Source organism: Perca flavescens, chromosome 22 (assembly GCF_004354835.1).
Source record: "Perca flavescens isolate YP-PL-M2 chromosome 22, PFLA_1.0, whole genome shotgun sequence".
Classification (NCBI taxonomy): Eukaryota; Metazoa; Chordata; class Actinopteri; order Perciformes; family Percidae; genus Perca; species Perca flavescens.
In genome coordinates, this window is record NC_041352.1 from 5169337 (window position 1) to 5192337 (window position 23001).

Sequence of the window (23001 nt, forward strand, 5' to 3'; positions counted from 1 at the left end):
TTCGTCGTTCGACTGGTCGTGACTGTTTTCCCAAGATGGCGCCTGCCCAGTGTTCGAATTATGTGGGAGCCAGAGGGAGCCAAGTTCCCATAGAGTTAGGACTGGCTCCCATGAAAGCACCAAAGTCCAAAATCTGAGGGGGTCCCTCATATCTGAAGGCATCTGCCATATGTGGCATTGTAATTTAATCTTAATCAACGCTTATTATCCATCGCTGTGCGATCTCTAACCATTAATGACGTTAAATTAAAATATAGGCTACTACGGACATAGACCTGAGCCTATGCTCATGAACGCAGCATGACTGCACTTCACCACCACACCAAACGTGGCGGTGCTGCGGTGCAAATTCAACTCATGTTTAGTAGGCTACATGTTAACTCAAAGATTCGCAGAAAAAAAATGAACGTTGCATGCCATTAATCGGCGCGCAAAGTCCTTGAAATCCCTTCTGCAGTAAGCATCATATAGCCATGGCAAAAAGAAAACAAGGCAGTTTAATTAATTTTGGTTTTACTAAGAAATTGTGTAGTGATGATGGCTGTTTTGACCTATCTATTCCTGTTGATAAAGTATAATAGGGTAAATCCTGTATAGTGCATACACTTGTAGCTGTTATGTATCTTTGTAAGTCATTGTAAGTCGCAAGCACACAGTAGGCCACACAGCAATAATCACAATTCATACATGGAGACGTGACTCACCCTTATATGCTCTATAACATTTCTGTCCACTTAATAACTCAAAGTCAGAAATCATACTGTTTAGTCAGTGGCCTTGGTGGCACGTCGGCCAATGAGAAGCCTTCCCCTCAGGACTAAAGCTCAGATCTATTTTAATTTCGGGCTGCAGCAGTCAAGATGTTTAATATTCTCTGAATTATTGGCTCTGCAGCTATTCATTGTGTCAAAGGCTATTCCAGGATAATTACATTTTCTGCTCATTTCCTGGACATCTTTCTCATGTTAGCATATATAGCTCTGCATTCTCCCCAGAAATTAATTGTTCTGAAACAAATGCTTTGCCAGAAGCACTCTGAGTAGAACTGCAATTAAGTTTTAATTAAATACAATGGAACTTTATTGTACAGGGCTCCAGTCGGCTTGACTGGTTGTGACTGATCCCACAGAGAAGGTAGTGTGTCAGTAGACTGTTTGGAGACATGGAAATTAAACCGAACAAGCTTAAGATCAAGTTTGTTTTGGTTATACGGCATTTCCAATAATTCCCAAATACAACCTGATTTGGCCGATGTCGGCCCCATGCCTTGGTCTTTCGTAGCAATTATCGCCGTGTAAAGTAAAGGCATTTAATTGGCACAAACCCTACAGTGTGCCCTGATGTTTTTTGAAGGAGACTTTTATTTTTTATTTTTATTATTTCAGACACCATGTTGGACTCATGTATAGATGGATTTAACAGCTGTGACACACAGACAGCCAAACGTCGGCAGAAAAGCCAGTCGGACTGATCAGTCTCCCCGGGTTGGTACACCAAAGAGACGAGACGTAATACGTCTCCTTAACAGCAGGCGGCGCTAATCTGTATTGACGCCCAAAAATGAAAACCGGCAGCTGATTGGACGAACGTGTCACGTGGGTCTGGTTCCTCCAGGAAATTCAAAGACAGACCGCCATGGCAACTTGTAGAGAATATTCAATTAAATTCAATTTTATTTATAGTATCAAATCATAACATAGGTTATCTCGAGACACTTTACAGATAGAGTAGGTCTAGACCACACTCTATAATTTACAAAGCCCCAACAATTACAGTAATTCCCTCAAGAGCAAGCAGTGCGACAGTGGTGAGGAAAAACTCCCTCTTGGGAAGAAACCTCAGACAGACCCAGGCTCTTGGTAGGCGGTGTCTGACGGGCCGGTTGGGGGTGTGATGAACAGTGGCAATAGTAGTCACATTAATAATGGAACAGTGAGTGGATGTAGCGGGAAGCTGCAGGGTTCAGCAGGAAGCTGCATGACATTGCAGGGCACCGCTGAGCTCAGCAGGGAGTGCAGCAGGACCACGGCGACAGCTGCAACCAGGATCTTGGTGCCAACGTTCTCCAAGGAAATACGCTGGGGGAAAAAACAGAAGGACTCCGGGGAGTAAACTCCCCAGAAGCTAGGATTAGTAACAAGCATTTCTGGGACGGGATACACACAAATAGTAATAGTAATAGTAATAGAAAGGGAGAGGAGAGAGCAGCTCAGTGTGTCAAAGGAAGGAAGTCCTCCGGCAGTCTAGAACTATAACAGCGTAACTATAACAGCGTAACTAAGAGAGACAGGTCATAAGGAGAGGTAGCTTTTTCGGGCTTAGAACTCTCCCCCTGCCGGATCGGGCTTGGCTGGCCTGCCTCCCTCTACTTTGTTATGTATTATTAATCTAACAATTATGAAAAGAAGCAGGTGGGCCAGTTAGGTGAACACTGCAACTCCTCACTCCCTAACTATAAGCTTTATCAAATAGAAGAGTTTTAAGTTCATTCTTGAAAGCGATTACAGTTTCTGCCCCCCTGCCCCCCGAACCCATATCGGGAGCTGGTTCCATAGGAGAGGAGCCTGATAACTAAAGGTTCTTGCTCCCATTCTACTTTTAGAGACTCTAGGTACCACCAGTAACTCTGCATTCTGGGAGCGCAGTGCTCTAGTGGGACAATAGGGTATTAGGAGCTCTTCTAGATATGATGGTGCTAGACCATTTAGAGCTTTGTAGGTCAAGAGAAGGATTTTAAACTCAATCCTGGATTCAACAGGGAGCCAGTGCAGAGAAGCTAATACAGGAGAAATATGATCTCTTTTCTTAGTTCTTGTGAGAACACGCGCTGCAGCATTCTGGATCAGCTGGAGAGTCTTAAGGGACTTATTTGAGCAACCTGACAGTAGGGAATTACAATAGTCCAGCCTGGACGTAACAAATGCATGGACTAGTTTTTCAGCGCCGTTTTGAGACAGGATATTCCTAATTTTGGCAATGTTACGAAGATGAAAAAAGCCTGTTCTTGAGGTTTGTTTTAGATTGGCATTAAAGGATATATCCTGATCAAAAATAACTCCTACATTTCTGACAGTAGTGCTGGAGGCCAGGGCAATACCATCCAGAGTAGCTATGTCTTTAGATAATGAGGTTCGGAGGTGTTTAGGTCCCAGTACAATAACTTTGAAAATTATAGATCATCCAGGATTTTATATCTTTAATGCACGCTTGAAATTTAGCTAGCTGACTGGTTTCGTCTGGTTTGATTGACAAGTATAATTGGGTGTCATCCGCATAACAGTGAAAGTTAATTGAGTGTTTCCTAATAATATTGCCTAGAGGAAGCATATATAAGGAGAATAGAATTGGTCCAAGCACTGAGCCTTGAGGAACCCCATGGCTAACTTTAGCGTACTTGGAGGATTTATCATTAACATTAACAAATTGAGATCGATCAGAGAAATAGGACTTAAACCAGCTTAGAGCAATTCCTTTAATGCCAACTAAGTGTTCCAATCTCTGCAACAGGATTGAATGGTCAATAGTGTCAAATGCAGCACTAAGATCTAGTAAAACAAGAATGGAGTCCTTTGTCTGCAGCAGTTAAAAGGTTGTTAGTAATTTTCACCAGTGCCGTCTCTGTGCTATGATGCTTTCTAAATCCTGATTGAAAGTCATCAAATAAACTATTGCTATGTAGAAAATCACATAACTGATTAGCCATCACCTTCTCAAGGATCTTGGATAGAAAGGGAAGGTTTGATATAGGTCTATAGTTTGCTAAGACCTCGGTATCGAGGGTGGGTTTTTTCAGAAGAGGTTTTATCACAGCTACTTTAAATGACTGCGGTACATAACCTGTTAATAAGGACATATTGATCATATCTAGTAATGAAGTGTTAACCACGGGTAACGCTTCTTTGAGTAATCTCGTTGGGATGGGGTCTAAGAGACAGGTAGATGGCTTAGCTGAGGATATCTTTAACATTAATTGTTGAAGGTCTATAGGATAAAAGCAGTCTAAATATATGTCGAGACTAATCGTTATTTCTAGGGACTCTGCGTTTGAAGGTGAACCGTTAGAAGTTGAGGGCAAAAGGTGACGGATTTTATCTCTAATTGTAATTTTATCATTAAAGAAGCTCATGAAGTCCTCACTACTCAGAGCTAGAATAGATGGCTCAGTAGAGCTGTAACTATCTGTCAGCCTGGCTACAGTGCTGAAAAGAAACCTTGGGTTGTTCTTGTTTTCTTCTATTAGTGATGAGTAATAGTCTGATTTGGCCTTTCTTAGGGCCTTCCTATAGGTTTTAAGACTTTCTTGCCAATCCAAACGGGATTCTTCCACTTTTGTGGAACGCCACTTACATTCGAGGTTTCGCGAGATTTGTTTTAATTTGCGAGTTTGGGAGTTATACCAAGGTGCTAGTTTCCTTTGCTTCATCATCTTCTTTTTCAGGGGAGCAACGGAGTCTAAGGTCGTCCGTAGGCAAGTCGTAGCACCGTCTACAAATGTATCAATTTGAGAGGGACTGAGGTTAACATAAAGGTCCTCTGTTATGTTAAGGCATGACATAAAGTCGAATGCTGTTGGAATATCTTCTTTAAATTTAGCTATAGCACTGTCAGATAGGCATCTGGTGTAGAAGCTTTTATCTAATTTAATATAGTCAGGTAAGAATTCAAAAGTGATTAAAGAATGATCTGATAATACCGAATTCTGCGGAAATATTATTAAATCCTCAATTTCAATACCATATGCCAGCACAAGGTCGATGGTGTGGTTAAAACAGTGCGTCGCCTTGTGCACACTCTGACTGAAACCGATTGACTCCAATAATGAGTTGAAAGCAGTACTAAGGCTATCATTGTCAACGTCCACATGGATATTAAAATCACCTACAATAAGTACTTGGTCTGATTTAAGGACTAAACATGATAAAAACTCTGAGTATTCAGATAAAAATTCAGAATACTGACCTGGAGCCCTGTAAATAACAACGAATATAATTGGCTGTAATGTTTTCCATTTTTGATGTTGAAGATTAAGAACAAGACTTTCAAAGGAGTTATAATTTAATTTAGGTTTAGGAGTAATTAACAGGCTTGCATCAAAGATGGCTGCAACTCCCCCTCCTCGGCCTGAGCCTCTAGGAATTTGAGTATTAATATGACTGGGAGGAGTGGCTTCATTTAGACTAACATAGTCTTCATGGCCCAGCCAGGTTTCAGTAAGACAAAATAAATCAATGTTATTATCTGATATCAACTTGTTTACCAATAATGCTTTAAAAGACAGAGATCTAATATTTAATAGTCCACATCTAATTTTCCTATTTTGTTCTATCGTTGCAGTCGTTTTAATTCCAATTAGGTTGTTAAGTATAGCGCATCTTTTGTTTACCTTTGATTTAACCGATCTGAGTCGGGGAACAGACACCGTGCTTATTAGACTATGAGTGGGTGACTGCTCCAACGGAAGCACAGAGGGGCGCGTAGTACTGCACCCCTGATTACTAATATCAAACTTGGGTTGTCATGGTTTATGTCTGATAAACTCGGTCAGATTTTTTGATATGAGAGCGGCTCCGTCCCAGGTGGGATGAATGCCGTCTCTCTCCATCAGACCAGGCTTTCCCCAGAACACCCCCCAGTTATTCACATAGCCCACATCGTTAGCTGGGCACCACCCCGACAACCAGCGGTGGAAGGATGACGTACGGCTGTACATTTCATCATTGGTCAGGTTTGGCAGGGGTCCAGAGAAAACTACTGAGTCCGACATTGTCTTTGCGTATGCACAAAGTGACTCAACATTCAATTTAGTGATCTCCGATTTACGACCATTACCCCCTACGTGAAGTATGATCTTACTGTATTTACATTGCTAAACATTTGACACACAGAGCAAGAAAGAGCAGAAGAGGGAGAGGAATTAGCCATTGCTAATGGCTAAGCTAAAGTAGCTAACAGCGTTTTAACAATTGTAAATTCAGCAAATCAGTCACTGTAAGTGAAGCTAAGAATAATTGCTTGAGTAAAACAATTGTAATTCAAATGCAATCCAGGCAAATAGCTGCTAATTTAAAGTAAAGCAGAGTTCAGTATGTTTTTGCCGGAGCAGCAAACTAGCGTTTGTTAACACAGGAACACCGGAAGTGACACAATACGCTCACCTTACACGTCAGCACGTCCTCCCAATACAATATACAATCTCATTACAGAATACAATCTCATATTGTAGCCTACTAAAATAGTTCACCGAAACATGTTTCTGAAAACATTTTAAGAGAGAAATAGGCAATGCAGTTGCTGAATCTGTCTTCCTTTCAGATCAACAAATGTCAGTTTAAAAGATTTTAATGCAAGGGGTTCAGGTTCTTCACTGGGGGAACAGAAAAGCACCGGAGGCAGGGACACAGTGGGTCTGCCCATCCACAGACCGTTCTTCACAACTCTTTACTCTGACAGCAGACCCTACCACAGCTTACATGGAAATGAATCCGACTTTTTCAAAGGGGACTCAAACAAACAGGAACGTCATCTTTCCGTCAAGTTTTCGACATTGTTTTTCACTGTTTGGGGTTCGACTGGCACTCTTTTATTTATTTTTTTAAGATTCTTTTTTGGGCATTTTTAGGCCTTATTGACAGGACACCTGAAGAAATGAAAGGGAAAAGAGAGGGGGGTGTGACATGCAGCAAAGGGCCACAGGTCAGAGTCGAACCCCGGAGTAAACCGCTATATGTGGGCGCCCGCTCTACCAACTGAGCTACCTGGGCGTCCCGACTGGCACTCTTTTAATTAAGTCATCTTGCGCCCTCTTCTGCAGTGGTACAATGGCTTTCTGACTGGAGATGCTGCTCATCTCAATGAACCAACTCACATAACGGGTAGAAAATAAGCATTCATTTGCTTTTCGAAATGCGGTTCAAATTTGCAACGCGTTTGGATGGAAACTGGACTGTCCCGAGAAATGGTTTTTACCTTTGGTCTTACAAAGCCAGTTATGAAGTGATGCCTGGAGAATCACCGTCATGAGTTACACTGGGGCACCTCTCACCTCCACCTCCACCTCCACCTCCACCTGATGGAGATGCATCACACTGAAATGCTTTTCCTCTCGGTGAATCCCTCCTCTCTGCCCCCCCTCTGTGCCTCGCTGTATGTGGCCATATGCCCCTCATTATGTCACTTCCCATCACACAGGTCAGGTCTTCGTCCTCCTTTGATTCAGCTAATCGAATATGAAATGAGGGGGGAAGGATACACTACCATCTGGAGCTGTGTGTGTGTGTGTGTGTGTGTGTGTGTGTGTGTGTGTGTGTGTGTGTGTGTGTGTGTGAGTGTGACATCTGCTCTAGTATTCAGGCGTGCTGGAGGGTGTGTGTCTGGTGTGTTTGTTTGTATGCTACCTAACCTAACCGTGCAGTGCTTTGTGAGGCAATAACAAGATTTTGAAATCAATTGTGTGATTCATAGCAGGCCAGTGAAAAGCTCTGAGAACGGGGGGGGGGGGTTCAGTGAGGAGTCGGGCAGCAGCACTCTGAATACACATAAGTTGTCTGATGTTTTACACAGACCTGTAAAGGACTGGCTCATGGTCTCTTTTTGCCCTCCCGACTGCCGATGAACAGCAGCCTAACAGCCAGCACTGTGATAGTTCAACCATGGCCAACGTTCTTGTAGCTGGAAGTCAACTTGTATTAGCTTTCCAAACTGTAAATATACTAACTGTTTAAGTAACATAGTCCCTTCATATTATAACTGAGAACAACAATAGAGAGCCTCAGGGTCCTGAGACCATGTTAGCGTCCATCACAGGAGAGCACTGACACAGAGCCGGATCCAAACGGATCCATTTGTAAATGACTCAACACGCTACTTCGTATGCCAGGCCTATAGGTGGCACTGTTTCTGCTACAGAAATTCACCAAAAAACAGAGAAGAAGAGGCGGAGCATGCTTGCGCACTGTATACAAACAGACAGTAGAAGAAGAAACCAAACACAAGCTAGCTAGCTATATGCTACCTTTGATTGCTACAGTGCAGTGTGGTTGTGGGCATTAGGACGCGTGGCGGTGTGGCAAAGACATCATCGATACGCAAGTATGCAGCTTGCGATATTTTCTTTCCCACTATGGCCATGCCAAGACCCGCCCTTCACACACTACTATTGGCCAGGCGTCCATGCCTACATGTTCAGGTCCTATCCCCTGACCAATCCCCTAATCCTAACCTCAACCACTCGAGGTGAAATGCCTAACCCCAACCAATCGAGCTGCTTCGTAGGGCGGGTCTTGGCGTGGCCATAGTGGGATTCGTAATTTAGCATGCGGCTTTGCCGCGACGGCGTTTTCGAATTTTTTCACCCTTGGACCAGGTTTTAAAAAAAAGTGTGTCTTCAGGCAGTGCGTTTACAGGAGTGGTTTGGACGACCGGCGATGTGCGTTTACACCAAAAAGGTGTGTGGATGGCCCCTCAGTTTACTCTCAGGGCTCTCTCTCACACCTCCTGTGTGAAAAGAGACAGAAACACGGAGAGCATACTTTATCTTCTACATGATGAATGAATATGGATATATGGAAAAAATGTGTTTTCCACCAAACGTCCTCTCTTCATAGCAAATCTCAATGAATCAATGCACAGGAAGTGACCTCTGACCTCCATCCATTAAACCCCCCCCCCAGCGGCTCTGAGGAATGCAGGAAGCAGTATTCCCAAACACACTTAACACGCGCCACTGCTGTTCATCTGTTCAACGTAGCCAGGGGAAAGAGTCGGGGCTTTCTGCATCATTTTAAAACTTTAACGTTCGAAAATAAGCCTGTGCCAGGCTGGACCTGCTGTCTCCTCATGACAACCATCCAATAATAATCCTGTCCACACTGGCCTTAACAAGGTTCCAACGTGAGACATTTACATGGGTGAACAGCGGGCGTGTTTAGGGCCTGGCTTTTGGGCTTATAGTCGTGGCTCTTTTTGGCTTTTACTGTCAAAATATTTAACATGCACATGAATTATAAGCTCATACAAGCAATGGAGCTTTTGTAGCTATCCCCACCCCCCTCACACACACACACACACACACACACACACACACACACACACACACACACACACAGGAAAGCCAGAGTAATGTCAGAGTTTTAGAGAGAGGGGGGAGCAGCAGCAGCAGCTCACAGTCCGTTCACAGATTAAAACTGATTTGTTTCTGAAGGAAATATCTTTCTGTGACTCGGCAGAACAGTTGAAGTCCACCCTCAGTGTTATTATGGTTGTGTAGTTTATTGCAGTGGGAATCAACAGACAGGAAACTTGGCTGTGGATGTTTTCTGGAATGTTAATGACGAGCCGTTCAGTATTGCCTTTACCAAATCAATTAGGCTGTGGTTGGCCCTAAATCACAGCTGTTTTTTAAAGTGTTTATGGTGTGACTGAGTTCATATCGTGTACAGCTTCTTCTGGAATTAACCTTTTTTTTCTCATCGATGAGCCAGTAATAGCGAAATATGTCCGTGTGAGAGGCTCCCATCCTGTGTGATGATGTGTCTGTCAGAGGATGTGTCTGTAGTCACGGCTGAACCAATTAGTGGCCTTTTTAAATCCCACGTGCTTTAAAAAGGCTGGGAAAAGGTTTATTATTATTGTAGACTTTAATGGGCCGATGACAACTGTAGCGCCCGACGTTGTGTCAGTTGGCCCGCCTCCTCTCTGCCTGCGCTACGAGCGGACTGGAGCTCCTGCTGCATCTCTCTCTCTCTCTACATTAACGATCTGATCGCTTCACATTCGTTTCTGCTTCTTCTGCCTATCAGACGAAGGACTGACAGCTGCCACATGGTTCACAGATGTGATAGTTTGAAGCTGATAGGACAAAACCTTTGTCTTTAGTATCACCTGATACTCAGCAGGAGTTAGGGGTGGGGGAAAAAATCGATACAGCATAGTATCGCAATATTTTCTGTCGCAATACTGTATCGATACACAGACGCCAAGTATCGATCTTTTATGATATATTTGTTGGTCAGTTTGTCTGCTTGACAGTCTGATTTTGCAGCAAAAAAATTGAAGTGAGATGAACAAATAGAGCAATATATCTTTTTAGATAAAACAGATATTGACAAAGTTTCCTTTTGGGGACATAATTTGAAATTGGGAAAAATTTGAAGTTAATGAATTGCAATATATCGCAGAAAAATGCAATATCTTTAAAATTGCAATTATATCGTATCGTGACATAAGTATCGGGATGATATTGTATCGTAAGGCCTCTGGGGATTCCCACCCCTAGCAGGAGTGTGTCATTGTTACTATAAAATAACACCTAGCCTATGCAGCTGAATGCCGTGGTCATTTATGATATTAGACATTAAGTCATGACATGTAACATAGCATGCATGCAATATCTTTGTGTTAACCAAATTGATCAATTTTAGAAAACCAGCTTAGTTTACTTTATACCCTTTACCCACCAATATTAGCATGTATATTCAGGTTTTCTAAATGCGGTTAATGCGTGAGACATTTAGCTATTCCTGGAAATAAGGGTCATCCCATATTTGAGGTCTAGACATTTAAATGTCAATTTCCACTCACAACAGCAGATGACCCAAATATGGCCCAGATAGCGAGGATGAGTGGAACCAGAGCATTGGAATGGGAGGAGACTATAGTGAGAGTGAATGGCAGCAGTACCTGAGCAGAGCCCGGCAGGCGGTCTGTTCTTTGTGTGAGCCTCAGTGAGGCAGAAACTAACCAGGCACTGATACCGTCTACCGAAATCTCAATCTGACATGTATACTTGCCTGTAGAAGTTGCGTAACATCGGGGAACCACATTCAGTGGCAGAATCTGGTCTACATGCGACAATAACGGGACGGTTAACGGGGAAACAAAACGTCACACGGGACGCGATCCCCGGCCTCCTGGGTGAAAGTCCGGAATTGTTTGACCCATCCACCACCCCCAACCAACCTCCTTACGCGGATTTTCGGCATTTAATACTACTCGCTACCGTAGACGTGCTGGGACCACGACGTATGCTTCCCATACATTAGTTTACATTTTCGTCCTGGCCACCACAAAACAAATGACAAAAAACGTCCCCCGTGAACATATCAATAGATTAAAATAACGTGACCATTTCACGTACTGCCATGAGACTGGGTTGCAACACCACATCATGTCACCACTGAGAGTTCAGATTTGGAGTTAATGTGGAATTCTCATGCACTCGGATGGTTGTTGCCATCACAAGATGTTTTTTCTCTCTTTTTTCGGTCAGGTGGGGAATGGTTTGGATGGGATGTTGTTTTTCTTAGCGTGTTCTCACACACATGGCACAGATAACTGACTGAGGTTTGCGGTTTGAAGCTGCAAACTCAATTTGACCATCACATGCTGAAACAAAATACTGTTGATGTGATTGGCAGGTGGGACTTTGAACAAAGTTGACCCCCCACTAATGTTTGAGTAACCCCCCCAACCCCCCCGTAGTTGGACCCCATGAGATCTCAGAGCTCATGCTGACACTGTCTCTTATCTCTGGGAATAATTGTTTTCAGTCAGATAAAGGTCTCCATCATGTAAACGTTCCTTGCAGACATTCCCGTGTGACGTTTGTCACCTGGGGCGCGAGAGAGCCGGAAAACTAACGATATGAAGGAAGAAGAGATTTCAGTCAAGTTTCCATTCAAATGTCTGAACAGCATTTGGAGAAAATGCTTGTTTCCATCCACAGTTTTGGTACTTAATTCTCTAGTCGGTTGCCATTAAACTATGTTGGAAATATGACATATTTATTTACATTTCATTAGGGCTGGGTGATATGGAGAAAATCAAATATCACAATATTTTTGACCAAATACCTCAATATCGATACCGTAACGATATTGTAGTGTTGACTATTGGTGCTTTCACACAATATTTACACAATGAGATTTTTGATGAATAAACATCAGTAATATGGATATAATGACTAAGTGGGTAAAGGCAAATAATAGAACAGTTACAACAGTCTGGTAAGTTCAGAAAATGACATCACTTTACTGTAATGCAGCCTTTAAAACCAGGAAAAGACAACACTTATGCCATATTACGATATCCAAAATCTAAGACGATATCTAGTCTCATGTCACGATATCGATATAATATCAATATATTGCCCAGCTCTACATATGATGTATTAATGTCACACAGATCTGGGATTCTCTGCACTGTTCTTTCTATCAACAGAACATATTTTCCACCTCAGGCACAAGTTAAAAATGTTTCCAGTATATGGATCTTTTGTTCTGGCATCAACAATTTAATTTAGTGTGTAATTAATAATTAATGAAGGACGAAGGACTGTCAGGACTGACCTAAACTACCTGTAGCATTTACAAGGGATACACTAAACAATCAACCAAAAGCAGTTTGAGTGTCCATTATTTCTATCAGTTATGATCACACTCTGGGATCCAGGAACATCCAGGAACATTGTCTATCCCCATTATCCAAACCACTTTATATTGAGGCCATTTGCCCTTCATTCCCTTTCCAAATAAGCTTGACCTGGGGCTTGACGTATGTACGATCATACTGTACACACAACATGATCGCTATGGGTTTCTTGACTAAACATAGATAGAAAGTATGGCAAAAGTCTTTAGGAAAAGTTCAAATTAAAGTCTTTTTTTTTTTAACTGATTTGGTCTTGCTTCCAGATGTAGACACGCACTGTCAACAGATTAATGTTCACATTGCAGTCACACATGTTTAAAGGGATACGCCACCGTTTGTTGAAATTAGTCCGGCAGTGCCGCCGCTACTTAGCTTAGCGTATTGAATGGAATCCTGTGTTGCCGGTTAGCATGTTGTGAGTAAAAGTGAGCCAACAAAAGACAAAAAAAACAACCTAATTACTTGCACGGAGACAAAAAAATGCGTTGGCCCACCTATCTACAGCCAGGGTAGACCGTGATAAGAACTATTTCAACAAACAGTGGCGTATTCCTTTAAGTAGAGAAGAGCCACAGTGTTTAGTAAATGAAGCGCTGATGCTGAGCTCCAGCGTGTGTAGCTGCGAGGTCGACTGCACTGTGCTTCATTCCAGAGACGGAGTGTAACAATGTAGCTGGGGAGGGGATAGGGGGGTTGTTCCTGTTGTGTGTGCTGAGAAGGAATGGGGCCAGCTCTCATTAGCAGCCAGCCGGGGGCCTCGTACTGTACATCCCCACCCCCCCTCAAATTATTATGTCACCTGCCATTGTTTCTGTGTGTGTGTGTGTGTGTGTGTGTGAGGGAGGGGGTGGGAGTGAGAGTTCATTTAGGCCAGAAAGTGTGCCGACAAATGAACCAACTCAGCATACAGCAATAGGCTGAAGATACGTTGATACTGTCAGCCGTGCTAGTGGCTCGATGGCTGACCATATGAGTTAGGGGTTAGGGGTTAGGTCGGTCCGACACTTTGGTCCAGATTGAAATCCAACTGTTACATGGATTGCCTTGACATTTGGTATAGACTTCATAGTGCTGAGATGATGAATCCTACTGACTTTAACTCTAGCTGAAACGCTTGCCCTTTACTGAAATATCCTTTGTTCCTTTGGAACAAGAGTGCAGTGGTCCAAATACTCCCCAGCCTTCCTCCTGATTGACAAAATGTGTGTCTAGTAACTGAGTCATACCTTCAGTGCTCCGATCGGCACGTGGTGCTTGAGAGAGGCGCACTCGGGCCTTCTGGCTCCTGGAGGAACTGCTTTTCCAGTCTTCAGCCTAGCAACATTTCTCTCCTCACGTTCTCTCGTGGCTCTGCTCCCTGGAGTTTGCCAAGAGTTCCTCCCTGTCCATGTTCCTATCCACACTCCTGTCCTCTCCTCCCCCTGTTGTATTCACTGGTGCTGGCAGAGTCGGAGTTGCAAGGACAGTTCAGTTTACTCCAAGGTCCAAAACGAATCAGGATAACACAGTATGGGAGAGGCAGAAGCTACCTTACCTTACCTCCAACACAGTGCTGAGCATCTGCTGGAGATTGGTGAGGGCCCGGTGCTAGGACAGCCAGCCAGTGTCTTTGACGTCCTAAAGAGAAACAATAAGGTTAGAGACGTCAGACAATGGAGAAAGAAGCCAAACACTTCACTTGATTTTTTTTTAATGTTGTGTTCTCACCAGTCGGCCACCGGCTCCTGTTGCCTACCCAGGACAAGGGAAAGTATTTTTAGCTTTCCAGTGTGCTCTGCAGGAGAGCTGGGAACAGACAAAGTGCTGGTCTAAGACTTACCCACCCCATATTTCGTTACATAAATCAAAATATACTGATTACTCGCCCATGGCCACTCCGCCGTTGGCTGTCCACATCCTGGCTCTACTTTCAGCTTTGATGATACCTGACTTTTACAGATGGCGTCTTTCTCATGTGGATATGACGTACCCTCCAGGTACAGCATACTGCTGAAGAACATCGGTCCATACGTCTATATATTTTGACTGGCAGGACTCCAAGTCCACGCCCTGTTGTGCCACCTCCTCGTCTGTCCAGACAAAATTGTCATCTTTTGTTGTTCGCTTCGCCACGTTTTGATTTCGCACTACTAGGGAGAGAAGTAGAAGGAAGGTTCTACGCAGGCGCGCAGACTTGGTGGTGTTGTGTGGCAGTGCGTCACACTACCACCTAGCCGCCTGGTGTGCACACTACATCGAATTTCACACACTTTTGCGTCACCATATGCACGCAGATTTCCCCCCCCAAAACGCTTGTCTAAACGCGGAATAAAAAGCGAGAATGCAACGCCACTTTTGCGTTTTCTCTTCAGATCGTTTCCGTCTAAACATAGCCTTAGTTTGTACAGCTCAGCAATGACATGCCAGTACTTTAAACGCTGCCCTAAGAATCTCTGTGGTGTAGTCTTCGAAGATCTGCACGGGTGCTTCTGGCGCACAATTCGGTCCTCGTTGGTAGCACTGAATCCAGATAATTACAGGACATGGTCTCCATCCAGGCCGAGGCTTGGCTGCAGGTGGATTGAAGAATCTGATCACCTAGCAGTTAGACCAAATGTTCTGAGAAGAAGCTAGTATAGATAGATTTCGGGAGTCCAATAATAAAAACGATACTATTCCTACGGCTCCGACTCTCCAGACCTGCGGCCTCATATATATATATATATATATATATATATATATATTAGAGCCGGGACTTTAACGCGTTAATTAAGATTAATTAATTACAGACTTTAATGCGTTAATTAATTACACAAAAAATAACATGTTAAACATTTTTTACGCATTTTAATCACACTTATTTTTGCACCGCGGGACGTTTCTCACCGGATGAGTTTCGGCGGACCGATTATACTGGAGCACCAACTAGCGTTCATGACTTCAGACCTTTTATATATGTCATTGCTTCAGACAACAACAAACCACCGTGAACATAAGCGAAGAAGCTGACGAGATGGAATGCGTCGATTAGAGCATGGTTGTGTGCATGCTATGCAACAAGGAATTCGCATGTCACCGCAGCACATCGAGCCTCAAGTATCACCTCAACGCAAAACATTTAGCAGCTAGCGTGGACGTTAGCCCGACTCCGAGTACAAGGACCCCCACCCAACCTACACTCCACCAGATGACTGGTTTAAGGACCAGGTTAACTAAGTCTGAATGTACTTGAAAGTATTGTGTTTTACTTAAAAAAACATAGTTTACAGAAGGTCTACCTACCTATAGGCTACCTGAATTTCTGAAATGTACTATATTTCTAAATATGCTATTGCTACACTTAATGGCAAAAATTGCACTGGTCTGCTGGACTTGGTTGAACAAAAATAAACAATATTGTGTTGCTTAAGCTTATGTATTCAGTCATTATTCAATGGTATACTAAAAATCCATGTGAAAAAAATTACTTCTCACTGTTCTCAGGTCAAATATTTATGGAATTAAAATGCGATTCATTTCGATTAATTAATTACAAAGCCTGTAATTAATTAGATTACATTTTTTAACGAGTCATATATATATATATGTATGTATGTATATATATATATATATATATATATATATATATATATATATATATATATATATATGTATGTATGTATATATATATATATATATATATATATATATATATATATATATATATACATATATACAGCATCTCACAAAAGTGAGTACACCCCTCACATTTTAGTAAATATTTCATTATATCTTTTAATGGGACAACACTGAAGAAATGACACTTTGCTACAATGTAAAGTATTAAGTGTACAGCTTGTATAACAGTGTAAATGTGCTGTCCCCTCAAAATAACTCAACACACAGACATTAATGTTTAAACCGCTGGCAACAAAAGTCAGTACACCCCTATGTTAAATTCCCATAGAGGCCGGCAGATGTTTATTTTTAAAGGCAAGTTATTTCATGGATCCAGGATACTATGCATCCTGATGAAGTTCCCTTGGCCTTTGGAATTAAAATAGCCCCCCCCCCACATCATCACATACCCTTCACCATACCTAGAGATTGGCATGGTTTTATGTCGTTTGATTTGCATTGAGAGATGATTTTATGGACAGCACATTTACACTGTTATACAAGCTGTACACTTGCACACTAGCAAAGAGTAATTTCTTGAGTGTTTTCCCATTAAAAAATATAATGAAATATTTACTAAAATGTGAGGGGTGTACTCACTTTTGTGAGATACTGTGTGTATGTATATATATATATATATATATACACATTTCTGTGTAAAGTACACAGCTGATGTCATGATGTGGTTAGCCTGGCTTAGCATACAGACTGCAGCGTTAATTAGTGAGATGTAGAGGTGTTGTGGTGTTTGTCCCTAAGCAAGAGGAGCGGAGGAAACAACTGATTTGCATACAGTAAGAACCACAATAATGATCCTGTACCATTCTGAAGATAATCACAGGTTCACAAAAAATTTACTTTTGCATTTATCTAGGTATTATCTCTGTCTAGAGTCATTTCCAAAGAGAGGTGTTTTCCCGTGCTGGAGACACAGGGTTGAGCTTTCCTTTGTTCCCCATGACTTTCTTTGAGTAACTTGTGTTTTATTAAAGAGCAGTGACGTGGGTCAGTTAAGATTTTGTCATTCTTGTATGGACAGACGACTGTAACAAATGGATGCAGGTAAAATATGCAAGTGGCTGGTAGATTAGCTTCACTCATTAGCCCAAAAAAAACAAACAAACGTAATCTATGAAGTGACTGGTAACATGTGAACATTCTCTAGCCATTTGGCCGGTGGACTAAAAAGTAAATTTTACACCCTGAATGCTGCTTTCTGTGCCCGCCAGCAGTGACCTCCGTCAGCTTCACAGCCGGCTGTGTTTCATTGTGCAGTGAATGGTTTGGCCCACTTGAGTAAGAGCCTGAAACTACCCCCCACCCCCCCACCCCCTCTCCCATTGCCCCCACCCCCTCTCCCATTGCCCCCCTTCTTCTGAATCATGACCCTGAGAGCCGGAGGATTCCACCCGACTAACCACGTCCTGACTCATGTTTGTAATTTGGGGTGACCTATCTCTTTTTAAGCCTCGGATGAAAAAAAAAAGAGACAAGAGCAGACACAGAGCTGGGTGCTGCCGCTGCCTGCAGCACCCAGCTCAGCGTCCCTGTGTTCCAGAGTCATGTGACGTCCACAGACAGGGAGACTGGAGCCAGCCCTTTCCTGGACCCTGAACCTGGGCCGCGCCACGCCGTGTTTCATCTGCGTGTTTATTACGTCCGTCCAGCTAGGAGACAAGTACAGATTGTTTATGTGGCTGATATAAAATGTTGTCTTGCAAGTCAGTGTGATTATATCTTCACCGAAACCCTCCCACAGCTAGACCCAGTCGATGTCTGAAGGGTCACTGACTGGGAGCCTTTCCCCCTGCTGTTCATCCTGTGATAATGCTGTGATCTGTCAACTAATGCCCCAACAGTGGCATCACAACTGACTCTGTGCATCTGTCTGCAGATCCCTCCTGCTGCCAACATGCTGTCGAGTTTGCGCGTTGCAAAGAAGCTTGTGACCAGGTATAAACACACACACACACACACACACAAGCCCACTCCTCAGCCCATTATAGGCGGCCCATGAATAGAGGTTTTTGAAGGGGAGTGGTGCAAAGTTTTTTTGTCTTTTGGTTCTTTCAAGTGCAGAAAAAAGTCTCACTCTGTTTCAATTGGCAGCAGGTGACGGTCCCCCCCCCCCCTCTGTTTTTTTCTGAAGCCTCCATGTCCTTCTTTATGGTTGTAAAAGAAGCTTTTCTCTGCAGACAGTTCAACCTCCCTCCTTTTGAAGTGGGGACAGAACTTCTTGTGCTCTTATTGGCTGACATCACCACTTTGCTAGCCAAAGAAAGAAAGAAAACAGATAAAATGATCAGATGAAAGAGGAAGACGGAGAAAAAGCAGTGTAGAAAGGGGAGAGACGTCTCAAAAATAAGGAAAAGGTGGGGAGAGAAAGAGAGAAAGAGAGAGTGATATCATCCCACTTCTTAACTTTTTTTACTTCTTGCTCTACTGTTATGTTACTTTTATACACATTAAATAGCTCTTTTCTTACTCTATTTTTTACCTTGAATTTGACTGTGAGCAACTGCAACTGAAAAGTGTGTGTGTGTGTGTGTGTGTGTGTGTGTGTGTGTGTGTGTGTGTGTGTGTGTGTGAGCCGTTCTTCAGACATTCTGCTGATTCTATGTAGAACTCATCACTGTTTTGATTCTGCTGCTTTGGTACCTTTCAATTAGAAGGGGAATTAAAAAGTAAGTCACCAATGTCAGCACCTGGCCAATGAAGTATTGGTATTGCTTTAGTTATTGTTTTTTTAAGATCATTTTTGGGGCTTTTCCACCTTTAATTTTTGACAGGACAGCTAGGTGAGAAAGTAAGTAAGTAAGTAAGTAAAGTTTAACTGCTATTTGTCTGATTCAAATGCTTATTCTGTACAGAACACATGCTGTGTGGCTGATAGTGACATTTAGAAGTCAGAGAGACTACATCTGTTCAGATTACGGATCATCCACAGTGTGTTGTTAATTAAAATCAGCAACAGAGCATTTTGAGAGCTACTCTGTCATGATAAAACAACTTGAGACTGTTGTACAAGCTGATTTATGGGTCTGATAACATTTTATTAAATCGGAATCGGACCAGTGTTTCTGTGACCTCCTGTTCAGCCTGAAGGCTGCTGGAAGAGGCTGGAAACTGTCCCGCTTGAGAGCGGATTTTTGTCACCGCCCCCGGCTGCTCGCGCCTGCTCTCGTCCACTTTACAGACGAGGCGCAGTTCATCTCCAACGAGCCTAATGTCTCCTGCAGCAGAGGTCTGCTCAGATCACTTCTTTCTGACTCCACTCCTCCAGAGATCTTTACTTTCCAGACGTGTAGTCTTCAACCGACGCTGACTGAAGTGACATCGCCGGAGGACGTTTATCAGACACAGTCGCACACCGCTCCCTCTGGTCACACTAAAGGCTTGGAAAGCATTAAAAGTATGCTTGAAATGATCTGGGTCTCACTTTCACCTCTTCTGTCCTCCCACTGCCTCCAGTCTCACCAACAACTCTGACCTCCGCGTGCTCTATACAGTTAATTCGTGGGTTAGTCCAGAGTTGTTAACCGTGGTCAAAACAATCATACTAAAAATAACTGAGCATGTTGAATGATGTCGTAATCTTACGTTACCCACCAAGAATTAGCTAACGTTATAGATCATTAGCATTAGCTACTTGTCAACCAGCACCTTTACAGTAGGCACCAAAGCACTTTTCTTCATCGGTCCCCCTACAGGTTGGAAGCAGAATTGCCGATTACTGTTACCGTTACCATTACCGTCTCATTCGAACGAGTTACTGAACCACTGAAACCATTTCGGAAACATTATTTTAAGGTACAAAAGAATCTTTGGTGTTGGTGTTGGATAGTCCATGTGGGGCTAGTATGATGCTTGGCTGAATGCAGCACAGTTTAATACAAGCCTAAACCTCGTCAGAGGAAATGTTACAGGCGCCAAGCTGCACGTTTAACAGCACGAATAGCACACATCAGCTCATCTCGTGAACTTTGTTTCGATCCACATACTGAACCTGTTAACTGTTAAAAGAGCTCTTCAACAGGGGGTCTGGGGCCCCTAAGGGGTCCTCAGAGTCAATGCAGGGGGGACCTCCAAATTATTGTTTAATTTTTTAAGAAAACATTCCAAAATTAAAAAGTCTTAACATGAATCCAACATATTATTAGCATTATGTAAAGCCCTACTGCGTACGGTCCTATAGGTAAGGTAGTCACTAAAGCAGCCATCCACAGAGGCAGTTAATCCTGAGGATTTTAACATTAAAACAGGATTTTTAAAATCATGCCAACAATTATTAGGCCATTTTAACAGCTTAGTATTCCATGCACAAAAAGGGTACATGTATGTATAAAGGCTTAAGGCCGCCCTACACGTTACCGTAGGCCCAGTTTAATGTGAAAATTTATATTATACACTATATGTAGTAGGGGGTCCCTGCTGCATCTCTCTTTCAGTTAAGGGGTCCTTGTTTTAAAAAAATGTCAAAGACCCGTGCCATAAAGCACTTATGAACAGAATCAGCTGATTTTGACTTAAAATATAATCCCCGCCGCCATGATTGTACTAAAGCGTTTTTCCTTGGCCTGCCGCGCTGGAGGAGAGAGCCTGCCAGTCTGCCAGCCTGGATACAGCCTAAGAGGGTCTGACACATGGCCTGCTTGGCCCGTTGGTCTTTTGTTGCGTCAGAGAGAGTTCTTCTTGGATTATCTGCCAACAAATCACTGGCGCTCTGTTTGCTGCTGTGTTTTTCTGTCAGTTCAGCAGCGATGAAAGGGCATTTGGAAAAGCAGTGGATGAAGTTACTGTCATCTGAAGAACAGTCCGAGGACACCTGATTACAGACACAGTATGAGCAGCTGAAGCCTAAATGATTCGTGCTACAGCAAGTTTTTACCCTTGTGAAGACTTCAGTAGGCCGTCGGGGACAGTGCACCATTGCAGCAGCAAAACTGTGACAATAAACAGAAATAGAGCAGATTTAGAATGCTAAACAAAGCACATTCAGCCCTTCCAATGCACAAACAAGAGGACATCAGGCACAGAAAAGAAATAGAAACATAATTTGTCTCTGTAGCTGCCTAATGCTCCACTATGTCTCTATGTAATGGGTTCTTCCTCGGCCCAGGCTACACCCTTCCAGAAAAGTCTCATTAAAACCGTGAAAGGTTTTCTGTAATCCTGCCGACAGACAAACAAACCAACGGACAAACCGACTAAATGTAATTGTCTCAGGATTTCTATTTCTATTTTATTGTCAGGCAAGTTCTGCAGTTAGAAGCAGGGACTTTTTGTGATTTTAAACCGGCGATTTTAAACAATCTTCCACATCAAAAAGCCTTTTAGCACAGTTTCCAGAACTAATCTCGGTCCATACTAACACAACTGAAATCACATAACCCTAAACCTAAAGGCTCTGACACACCAACCAGACGGCCGACAGTCGGACTGATCAGTCGGCTCCCATCGGTCCAAAAAGTGCCTCGGAACACACCGAAGCGACGCCGACTTGAGCGTACGTTCTGCGTGTGCGCGATACGTAATATGTCTCCATAACAGCAGGCGGCGCTAATCTGTATTGTCGGCCAAATAATTTTAACCGGAAATGACGAAGGTGTCACGTGGGTCTGGCTTGTCCTGAATTTCAAAGGTGACCATAATGGCGGCTTGTTCGGAATACGATCTTGTATTTTACGAAAATAGTTCACCGAAACGTGTTTCTGAAAACATTTTAAGTGAAAAATAGGCCGTGCAGTTGCTGAATCTGTCTGTTTTTTTGTTTTTTTTTAATCGACAAAGGTCAGTTTGAAAGATTTTCGTCAGATTTTGAGAGGCGTTAGTCACGCTCGATCCCGCTCATCATTTCCGGTAAGTGTTTTAATATAAGTGCACTGATTCGCTAGTCAAGGGCTAGCTCTCCACCAATCACTGAGTCCGACTGCCCGCTGGTCGATTCAACAAGTCAAATAGGCTAGTGACAATGCCCCCAAATTTTCGAGATACCCCTACCGGAGGTAGAACTAAACCCAACAATGTTTTCCTCATCTCTAAGGTCTCCCATATATGAAATGGATTCTTGGCTAAAAATATTTTACTGCTAAGATTGTTAAATTAACAGATATTGTTATGCACCCCAAAACCAAAAAAGGACTAAAATATAGCCTGTCCGAATGGGAGTTAAGGCATAGAAACTAATGCAGATCAATCACACAAGCTCTGAGAGCTTTGAAACTTGGCATGTTTGTAGTCAGGAAGTTGCTTTACCTACTAGAAAAGACAGGATGTGAATATCTTAATGTATGGAATATATAGAGACCTATAAACACATACCTAAAATAGGCGAACATGCAAAAAATTAATATCTATGCAGAATGGTTACATTTACTTTGTGGTTACTTTGCCAGGGATTATCATAGAAACACCTAAGATGACTTGTTGGAAAGGTGGGGTTGTGCTGAATCCAGGAATACCAAATATGTAAACATAGCATGACAAATCAGGGTGTTCTTTCACTCAATGTATGAGGTGTCCAAAATGAAAGAAAATGGAACACTGACATAATTTAGTCTCAAGTCCAACGCTTATTATCAGTGGTGAGAAGAATGTTGAGAAATTCAAATATAAGATACATTTTATAATGAAACATTTCATATGGCACCTTATACTATACAGTCCATATGGAAACAAAGATTGAAATTGAAAGATAACACCTTACCATAGCACAAACAGGAGTCAGGATTGCAGTTTGACCTTAATGAGCCTTTTAATAAAACATAAAACTATAACTTAACACAATACAAATTAAATCAAACAAATGGCAATCTAACAAAACAAACATTGTGAGGGGGAAAAATTCGGCCCGATCTGGACTCTAGTGGTCAGCCCCCCATGATGTTCCAACTGCAACACACCACTGTCACTCATCAGATGCTAATCTGTACCTCAGCT

General features: G+C 42.7%; 1 protein-coding gene across 1 annotated transcript in view; it reads left to right on the forward strand.

Annotated features, from left to right (window-relative positions):
• Positions 1-23001, forward strand: part of reck (reversion-inducing-cysteine-rich protein with kazal motifs) — a 68084-nt gene that overhangs the window by 2885 nt on the left and 42198 nt on the right. Inside the window, exon 2 of the mRNA XM_028568982.1 lies at positions 17957-18015. Within this exon, the coding sequence (XP_028424783.1) occupies positions 17957-18015 (59 nt within the window). The remainder of the gene's footprint in view (positions 1-17956; positions 18016-23001) is intronic.